At 44.4% G+C, this 9,923-nt stretch overlaps 1 protein-coding gene across 4 annotated transcripts; it reads left to right on the top strand.

The window, feature by feature from the left end:
• Window positions 1-192: 192 nt before the first annotated feature.
• On the top strand, window positions 193-9,773 carry fbxo11b (F-box protein 11b). 4 transcript variants are annotated; one of them, XM_087784216.1, is made up of 22 exons: window positions 193-476; window positions 1,502-1,668; window positions 3,052-3,112; window positions 3,216-3,357; window positions 3,425-3,554; window positions 4,708-4,791; window positions 4,860-4,992; window positions 5,057-5,163; window positions 5,242-5,353; window positions 5,443-5,549; window positions 5,621-5,758; window positions 5,828-6,045; window positions 6,113-6,293; window positions 6,355-6,477; window positions 6,883-6,968; window positions 7,051-7,127; window positions 7,198-7,341; window positions 7,501-7,611; window positions 7,717-7,824; window positions 7,884-7,992; window positions 8,051-8,149; window positions 8,625-9,773. In XM_087784216.1, the coding sequence occupies exons 1-22, from the start codon at window positions 389-391 to the stop codon at window positions 8,752-8,754; spliced, it is 2,655 nt and encodes an 884-aa protein (XP_087640342.1). In that variant the 5' UTR covers window positions 193-388; the 3' UTR covers window positions 8,755-9,773. The 4 variants fall into 4 exon arrangements, with proteins under 4 accessions (XP_087640342.1, XP_087640341.1, XP_087640340.1 ...); XM_087784215.1 differs by having other exon boundaries at window positions 3,213-3,357; XM_087784214.1 differs by having other exon boundaries at window positions 3,052-3,133.
• Window positions 9,774-9,923: the final 150 nt, after the last annotated feature.

Here is a 9,923-nt window from a genome sequence, read left to right as displayed (position 1 = left end):
TATTTATTCTATCGCCGCTTGACCGATTGCGAACCTTACAGAAAATATTTTTGTGAAGTCGCTTGATACGACCCGTTTGATTGGCCGCCTCCGCGGGCAGTGATAGAACGGCGGCTGCGATTGGCCGAGCGAACCCTCCTGCTCGATTGTTTCCCGTGTGGGTTAATGGCTCCTCCTGCTACAGACTGAGACGGAGCAGCGAGCGGCGGTTCGGGGGGAAGCTGGAACGCCACTGTAGAGGTGAAATTAAAGCCATCTTACCTCAAAAACACCAGCGGGTTCTCGCTCGCAGCTTTCGAGGGCGTATCTGGGGAAAAGGCTGCCCGGGTGGTTGCGTGGATCGAGGGTCGACGCTAGCGGTGAAATCTTCGCCAAACCAACTCCCCAGATGAACTCCGTCAGAGCCACCAACAGGAGACCCAGGCGAGTGTCGAGGCCGCGCCCGGTGCAGCCCGAACGAAACAACGGGGATAGAGGTAGGCAAAGGCCGCTGTTGGCTCAGACAAAAAAAACAACCGTATCTGTCCGTGTAGCCCCCCCTGTTTCGTCACGCAGATGCGCAGACTCGCTGTGGGTTTAAGAAGCAGGAAACGCCGAGGCTTCTCTCTGGGTAGTCTAGGCCAGGCCGCGCTTTGTTTGGCTTGAGTGATTGGGGCTAACTAGCCTGCTAGCATGCTAACTAACCTGCTAACCGGAGGAGGAAGGGGGGGGGTAGTGGTTTACCGTAGCCGGACCACAACTATCAGTTATCGGTATCATCTATCCTGAAAGCAAAAGGAGGGGGGTCTTGCACATTTATGTACTACACTCCCCGGAAACCTTTTCTCCATTCGGCCACTGCATTCCCAGCTGTCACTCGCGATTTCCAGGGTGTAAATCTGCAGCGACTGCCATTTTTGGGGTGTAACAAAAACATTAGCCGTGTGCCATGCTAACGCTGGCTAGCCCCGGCTTCTTCACGGGGGCCACACAGATCAGCTGTGATGGATGACACCGGGGGTGTTTTTTAGGTGCATTCCCGTGACCATTTTGTTCGCCGCAGTGACAACAGCCAGGGCAGACTCGTGCCGGGCCTCGTTCTCGCTGCTTTTTAGCTTCAGTGCTGTTTGTTTGCACCGCGGATTTGCCTGCTACGCAGTTGGGAGTCTTTAGCAATTAGCCTCACGTCTGATCCACTTCATCCCCGGACACCAGCGTGTCCCTGTTGTAGTCATTTTCAAAACACATGGTAGACACAATTGTGTGGGTTTTTTTGTGCACAGAGGTGACGAGCCACAGCATAAAGAATAATGCGTCTGAAGGTTGCCTCAGACATTATCAATCCCAGACCTTTTGTCTGTCTCTTCTACGTTCCTCTGCAAACATAAATCAGACACCATACATAAGTCACTTTCTCCAAAACCCCTTTTGTGTGATAACATGACGAAGCAACCCGGTGAATCGATAGTTTCTAGGGCATTTAACAGCGAGGAAGATCAACTGTCTCTCTATTTTTGTCTAGATGAGGAGGCTCCTGCAGCAGCTGCAGCAGAGATGGCTATTGAGGAATCTGGTCCCGGAGCTCAGAACAGTCCCTACCAGCTTCGACGCAAAACCCTGCTTCCTAAAAGAACTGCTACCACCGCCTCTGCCACCGCCTCTGCCTGCCCCAGCAAGAGCCCAATGGAGGTTAGTTCAACACCGTCTCTGTGCCAAATTAAATCCCAGCTTGTGAAGGTGCTGCGTGAAGCAGTTTGTGAAAACATAGAAGCATATCTGAGCGTTTCAGGTATATCATTCAAAACAGACCTGTGGGGCAAAGGTCTTCCTAAGCGTGTTTCTGAAGAACACTTTGTGCTGTTTCCCTCTTAAGTTATTTTTATACAACTTGTTAAATGAATCCCAATTATTAATTAACTTAAAAACATGAAATGAATGATCATATCAGCTGCTTGTTGACATGTTGACAATGTAAGTTTGCCTGTGTTATGTTTGGCCCTTTATATACAATACAATGCGTTACAACCTGATTAGGTTCTTCTAATGTTCTGTATCTCTCTTCCATGTTATAATATGTAATGTTAAGACAATTAATTTAGACATCTGTTTGCTTCAGTTCATGCACCTTTTGTTGTTGTGTTAAAAATACATTTTCATAAAATCTCTGCAAACATGCTAAATGAATCTACTTCAAATAGCTAGTTAAGATACAAGATTGAAGACGTGTAGAAATGAGTGTGTGTGTGTGTATATATATATATATATATATATATATATATATATATATTGCTTTTTGCAGTCCTAATGAAACGTTTTTACTTGCACCTGGTTTCGTCTTGTTTTCTTGAATGTGTGTGAATGTTATAAATGTATAAAACATGCTTTATTACATATTTAGTTTACAAGAAACTTTAAACACAGGATTAAATGCTTGTTTTGGTAGAGATGGAGGCGGGCGAATGGCAAAAATCACATTAGTACTAAATGTTAAATTGATTGTTTTAAAGCCAAACTTCTTCCAAAGTTCCTCGTTTAGAATTATCAGAGAGGCTGGATGGTATTAAAAATGTTGAACTGTACAATATGGTGCATTTATTTGCTGTGATAGTAATGACTAATAAATGGCCTCATCATCTCATGTTCAATTTCAATGCATGTGTGAGGGAAGTAACTGTACTATTAAGCACTGCTGCGTTCAATTTAAACAGGCTTGATTAAATATTTGAACAAAGAATGTACATACTGTTGAAGTTGTTTAAATAAACGGCAACATTGTATGTATTCTTTCCAAATATTTGCCTTAAGGCTGCGTTGCTAACCTCTCGGTGATACACATCTATGATGATGCATTGAAGTCATTTAAAATCTGCAAGCAACTGCTACTACTAATGCATTTAAAAATAAGTGTTGTTTTTACTTTTCAAATCACTTGTAAAATAAGAAAAACGTAATACTTAAACATGTTTTTTAGTGCCTCTGGTGTCAAAGAAAATGTATTTTGAAAAACTGATTTTATTTCAAAGTGTCTCAATTCAAGAATTAGCCTAACGTTGTTCTGGTTTGACATCGCAGGGAGCATCGACGTCCTCAACGGAGGCCTTCGGCCACAGAGCCAAGCGGGCACGAGTGTCCGGTAAGAGCCACGACCTGCCAGGTGTGTGTCACATCTTTGCATCTGCAGCAGAGAGATTACAGGTCCTCGTCCACTTATTACATTGTGTGTGTGTTTTCAGCAGCACCAGCTGAGCAGTATCTGCAGCAGAAGCTCCCAGACGAGGTGGTCCTGAAGATCTTCTCCTACTTGCTGGAGCAGGATCTGTGCCAGGCGGCTTGTGTTTGCAAGAGATTCAGTCAGTTAGCAAATGACCCCATCCTGTGGTGAGTTTAGACGAAGAGATTTTTGTGTGTGTTAAGAACACATCCTCAACTTATTTTTGCGTTACAGGAAGCGGATTTACATGGAAGTGTTTGAGTACACACGACCCATGATGCACCCAGAGCCGGGCCAGTTCTACCAGGTCAGCCCAGAGGAGCACGAAAACCCAAACCCCTGGAAGGAGAGTTTCCAACAGTTGGTGAGTGACTTTTTATCTGTCATATGTTTTTCTATGGCCTCGTTTAAAGGATACTTGACTGACATTTTTTCTCTCACTTTGAACCACATCTGTTTAATTTTCATACACTTTTTGTTTAAGCTCATCAACTAATAGAACTGCTTAACGTTCCTAAAATGACATTATTGAGTTGTATATTATAATGGAGTACTAATGACCATTATTGATAGCTTGTGGTGATATAACTCCAGTCGGACTAAAGTCTTTCTACTGTGTGATATGCTTTAAGACTTCGGACATTTTTGCTCTGGGATTCATATTCATGAATGTTATACCTGTGGTAAGAAATCTATCTACAGAAAGAAACGAATAAAGAAACATAAACATTTGTTACGGTGGTTAGAGTTTTTAAATGAAATGTATATTTGAACTTGTGTTCACCTGAGACACATTAGGATAAAGTGTACAACAGCTTGGAAACGGTAGTCGTACCAAGATGTAGATCCAAGTGCTGCTCACAGCTCTGTGAATAATTGAGTAGCACACAAATGCAAAAACCTCTCGCAGATCAGTTTGGAAAATGCTTCTCTGTGCACATGCTTCATTTGATATATAGTCCTCCTCCTTTGACTTGCCCCCCCCCCCCTTATCCAAGAGTCCTGCAGCAAACAGTTTTTTTTTGGAATAAAGCATTTTCTCAAGATTCTTTGGAATAATCAAGTAATTTCTTAAAAGCATTGCTACACGTTTAATTCTGTTGCTGCAGTGAAATCCACGAGAGAGCACATGCTCATGCAAGTGTAGTTACATCCAGGTAACGGGTTATCCGGCATATTCTCTCTCTGACATTCAAGTACAAAATCTGTCAATAAATACACAAGTTGCTACTGCTGTCAGTGGGAATCTAAAACACTTGTTTTCACCTCACTGTTGCCTCATAAAGATGGATGAATAACAAAGATTTTGAAGTACACCAGTGATTCAAAAGCAACATGATATCACACGAGGAGAACCTTTGTAATTGTTTAGAGATTATTAAAAGACGATCAATACTTTTTGTGAGTTGATTGTTGAAATCCAATAAATGATTGTATTTAGTTAATTCTGTACCTTGCAGTTTATTTTTTCCTATGTATTTCTTATGTTCATTATCGTGATGCTTATTGTGTTTCAGTACAAAGGGGCTCATGTTAAACCAGGTTTCGCAGAACACTTCTACAGCAACCCTGGCAGATATAAAGGCAGAGAAAATATGCTGGTGAGTTTTTGCAGCTTCTAAGGTTTCCTTCTAAAAATCCTTGTTAATCTGCGTCCTCTGCTCTGCAGTACTATGACACCATCGAAGACGCGCTCGGGGGCGTGCAGGAGGCCCACTTTGACGGCCTCATCTTCGTCCACTCTGGTATCTACACAGACGAGTGGATCTATATCGAGTCTCCCATCACTATGATCGGTGCAGGTATGCTTGTTGATCACATGGCTGAGACGATTGTGGGTGTTGATTATTCCTTCCGACCCATTAGCTCCTGGCAAAGTAGCTGATAAGGTCGTGATAGAAAACACGCGAGATTCCACGTTCGTCTTCATGGAAGGCTCAGAGGACGCCTATGTAGGATATATGACTATTAAGGTAAACTGATCCACACCTTGAGTATTTGGAGTTCACTAAATGGATATAGACTTAAACTTTTACGTCTTTTCCCCTCAGTTCAATCCAGACGACAAGTCAGCGCAGCACCATAACGCTCACCACTGTCTGGAGATCACCGTCAACTGTATCCCGAACATCGACCGCTGCATCATCCGCTCCACGTGCACATGTAACCCACTCCGCCGAGTCTTGTTTGTCATCATTCTAGCTGGTTGTGTTGTCGTTATAAACTCATTGTGTGTGTGTGTGCGTGTCCAGTGGGCTCAGCCGTGTGTGTGAGCGGTCAGGGGGCGTGTCCGACCATCAAACACTGCAACATTAGCGACTGTGAGAACGTTGGCCTCTACATCACGGACCACGCACAGGTACGAAGGGAAAGAAAAGAGTCGTTTGTCTTGTTGGCGTCTGGGTTCACTGTTGTCTGTTGTTGTTCTAGGGCATTTATGAGGACAACGAAATAAGCAACAACGCATTAGCAGGTATTTGGGTGAAGAACCACGGCAACCCCATCATTAGACGCAATCACATCCACCACGGCAGAGATGTTGGCGTGTTCACGTTCGACCACGGCATGGTATGTCCAACTATCGTGACGCTCTCACTCGAACACTTGTTCATAAAGGTTTGCCGTGTCATTATTCAGGGCTACTTTGAAAACTGCAACATCCACGAGAACAGAATTGCAGGGTTCGAAGTCAAAGCGTATGCCAACCCCACTGTGGTGCGCTGTGAGATCCACCACGGTCTGACGGGAGGAATCTACGTCCACGAAAAGGGGCGGGGCCAGTTAATAGAGAATAAAATCTATGCTAATAACTTTGCTGGAGTCTGGATCACGTCCAATAGTGACCCGACGATACGGTGAGAGCCCGGTCACAGGTGGACGCCGCAGGAGTGACGGCTGACCATGTTTCTCCTCTCTGCACAGGGGCAATGCAATATTCAACGGTAACCAGGGAGGCGTGTATATATTTGGAGATGGGCGGGGCTTGATAGAGAGTAATGACATCTATGGTAACGCTTTGGCGGGAATCCAGATCCGGACCAACAGCTGCCCGATTGTACGACACAATAAGATCCACGACGGTCAGCACGGAGGAATCTACGTGGTAAATACTCCATCTCACACTGGCGTCTGGACCCGGGCGCTGACTGAGTGTTTGTGTCCAGCACGAGAAAGGTCAGGGGGTCATCGAGGAAAACGAGGTTTACAGCAACACCCTGGCAGGAGTCTGGGTCACCACTGGCAGCACCCCAGTGCTCCGCAGGAACCGCATCCACAGTGGCAAACAGGTACTGGAACTCTTGCTGTACAACGATGTCATTTAGAACTTCCTTTTTTTGTTATTCTGATTCCTGTTGTGTGCAGCAATGAAGCTGAACTGTGTTGAAAATGTTTAAAATATTTTGAATAATGAATTACTGGAACATGTGACTATAAGCAGTATCATTTCCATGATTTTTCATGATTTCATTAGTAGCCATGTTTTATTACTTAGTTTATTGTTCCATATATGTTAGGCCTCTACAGATAAGTAACCTCGAAGAGTAAAGTAGAGTAAAAGTAATTGTTGGTCCTGAAGTAAATCTTTATACTTGTGTGATGTAACAAGAAACAATTTTCAACGTTTATTTTAAGTCAAGATTCTTCAACGATGATTATCCAAGATCTAATAGACACAAACTCTTGTTGTTCAGGTCGGCGTTTACTTCTACGACAACGGCCACGGAGTGTTGGAGGACAACGACATCTACAACCACATGTACTCTGGTGTCCAGATCAGGTGATTTATGCTGTTATTATCGTCAATGAACCGCATGTTTGACTAAAAACAAGAGACTGACAGACATGTTGTCGTGTCACAGGACGGGCAGCAACCCTAAGATCCGGCGCAACAAGATCTGGGGAGGCCAGAACGGAGGAATCTTGGTGTATAACTCAGGTTGGAAGATTGATTTTTGTTGCCGTTGTGTTGTTGCAACTCTCATGTTTTCTTTTCTTTCCTCCTGCAGGTCTGGGCTTCATCGAGGACAACGAGATCTTTGACAACGCCATGGCTGGAGTCTGGATCAAAACGGACAGCAACCCCACGCTGAGGAGGAACAAGATCCACGACGGCAGAGACGGAGGCATCTGCATCTTCAACGGAGGACGAGGTCTCGAACCTTCACTTGTTTATACACGTTCGTTTTGTGCTTCCTGTGATGAACGCTTTTTATTCTGAATATCCAGCTTTTTAAATGGATTACTATGTTCAGCTTGTCTGTCTTTCTAGTCCTTTGCTAATGTAAGTTTTGTGTTTGTTCATGCGTCAGGTCTGTTGGAGGAGAACGACATCTTCAGAAACGCTCAGGCGGGAGTGTTGATCAGCACCAACAGTCACCCCATCCTCCGCAAGAACAGGATCTTTGACGGCTTCGCTGCAGGTAACTTGATCCAAGTGAAAAAAATATAATTATATAATTGATGTTTAAAAATGATTCAGTTCCTTGTTGATGCTGTGATGAGACTAAATCTAAATCTGTCTGCAGGTATCGAGATAACAAATCATGCAACCGCCACTCTGGAGGGCAACCAGATATTCAACAACCGCTTCGGGGGTCTTTTTCTCGCCTCCGGGGTCAACGTCACCATGAAAGGTAAGTTTGTTTCACTGATTATTGTGGCTCCGTTTGTTGACCCTGGTTTCCGGTGTCAGACAACAAGATCATGAACAACCAGGACGCCATCGAGAAGGCGGTGAGTCGAGGACAGTGTCTCTACAAGATCTCCAGCTACACCAGCTACCCCATGCACGACTTCTACAGGTCAGTGATCGACTGGGTGAAGCTCCCGGCGTCCGCTAACCATGCGTGTGTGCTGCAGGTGTCACACGTGCAACACGACGGACAGGAACGCCATCTGTGTCAACTGCATCAAGAAATGTCACCAAGGTCATGACGTAGAGTTTATACGACACGACAGGTGAGTCGCTTGCACACACTCAGTGATGACTTTTACTTCTTTCTTTGTTGGTCTAGATCAAGTTGTGGGAATTTGAAGTTTAGCTAGTTTTATTTTCAGTGCAGGGAAGCTATTATATCACATTTATTGGCTGCACTTGTGCATCAAACAAGTTCCTTCATTTCTCATTAGCCTGGGTTGAGGATCTTAAGTCAGGAGGATGATGATGGATACATTGATGTTGTTTACAATACTGGCAGTAAAGGTTTTCGAATTCTGATGATGTCGTCTGTCTTGTGTCTGAGAGTCGATCCCAACTAGTGGATTTGAAAGGCCACTAGATGGCGCTTTGAATCAGTTATTTATTAAAACCTGCTGACACGCATATGAAACCTTCAGCTCTTTCATGAAATGTCATGTTTATTTTTTCTAAAAACTATTGGTACTTGTCCGAAGCGACACTGATTCATAAAATCTTTTTGTTTTTGCCACTCAGGTTCTTCTGTGACTGTGGCGCCGGGACATTGTCCAACCCCTGCACTCTGGCGGGGGAACCCACCCATGACACGGACACTCTGTACGACTCTGCGCCGCCCATCGAGTCAAACACGCTGCAACACAACTGAAGGCCTCGAGTTGACTTACACATTCATATTTAAAGAAAACAACACGACATTGCACACACACCTGGGGTTACACACAAACACAAACAGTTACTGAGACACACACACACATCCACGGACGGCGTTGAGGAGCCGGAGAGACTCTGACGTTTCCGCGCTGTGGTTGCGCTGCGGTGGACATGGACTCCAAGAGACGGAGCTGAAGCGCCGCAAGAGATTCCTGTTGCAGTCAGGAGGAGGAAGGTGGCGCCGTTGAGCAGTGTGTAAAGTTCATGCTGTCAAAGAAACTATTAGCTTACTTGCTGCTGCCTTGCCCAACGGCTACAAGGCAGTGGACTCATCAGCTGGATAAATAACTCCGTGCTGATAATCGTGTGTGTGTGAAGGAGGGTGTGTGCGTGTGAGATGGAGCACTTCGACTTTTTTTTAAAAAAGAAAGTGTGTTCAGATCAGTTATAATTTTATTTCCATACTTTCTTATGTAGTTTTGTATTTCCAAACAAAAAGCTAAACTGTATTTGAATGTCTTATTTTATTATATATTATATTTTGCCTTTGTTTAGCGTCCCTGAACTCCCCCTCATTCCCTGGAAGCCTGCAGACGCTCTGAAAATTGCCCCGGTGGTGAATTTCTTTCTGTGAAAGAGAATCTGGTTTAAACACTACAACCCTCTCCGCTCGTGTAAATGTGTGTATGAATGTGTGTTAATGTGCAGTGTGGAGAGGGTCTCACTAGAGGGCGACGGCCCCGCGGAACTGGAGCAGCGAGCGCTCGTGCGTCTTCCCCCCTCCTCCCCCATGTCTCCCCCCCTTGTGTATCGTGGTGACTGTGGCTCCTCATGCAGCCTGAACCATATGCATGTATCATAATGACATTTAGACTTAATATATTGTGAAGTATTAATAACCTTTGTGTAGAATGATAGTCGCAATTGAAAAAAGGGGTATAATTTCTTAGAAAGACGAAGAAGGAAAACGGGAAACTGGCCATTTCTAAGAAAAAATAAAACTTTATTAGATCACACTTGTCTGGTGTTGTGTTGCACAAGTGTGACCTGCGTTTAATCCGTTTATAAAACCAATTACTCCTGGGTTGTGACATAACAAAACGCTTGTGATCACCTGGCACAAGGTGTTAGCAACACCATGGATGAGACGGTGAGAAACATGAC

This window comes from Callionymus lyra, chromosome 2 (genome assembly GCF_982586985.1).
Source record: "Callionymus lyra chromosome 2, fCalLyr1.hap1.1, whole genome shotgun sequence".
Lineage (NCBI taxonomy): Eukaryota > Metazoa > Chordata > Actinopteri > Syngnathiformes > Callionymidae > Callionymus > Callionymus lyra.
Note: the sequence above shows the minus strand (reverse complement) of the source record. Positions and strands in the feature narration are given on the sequence as shown.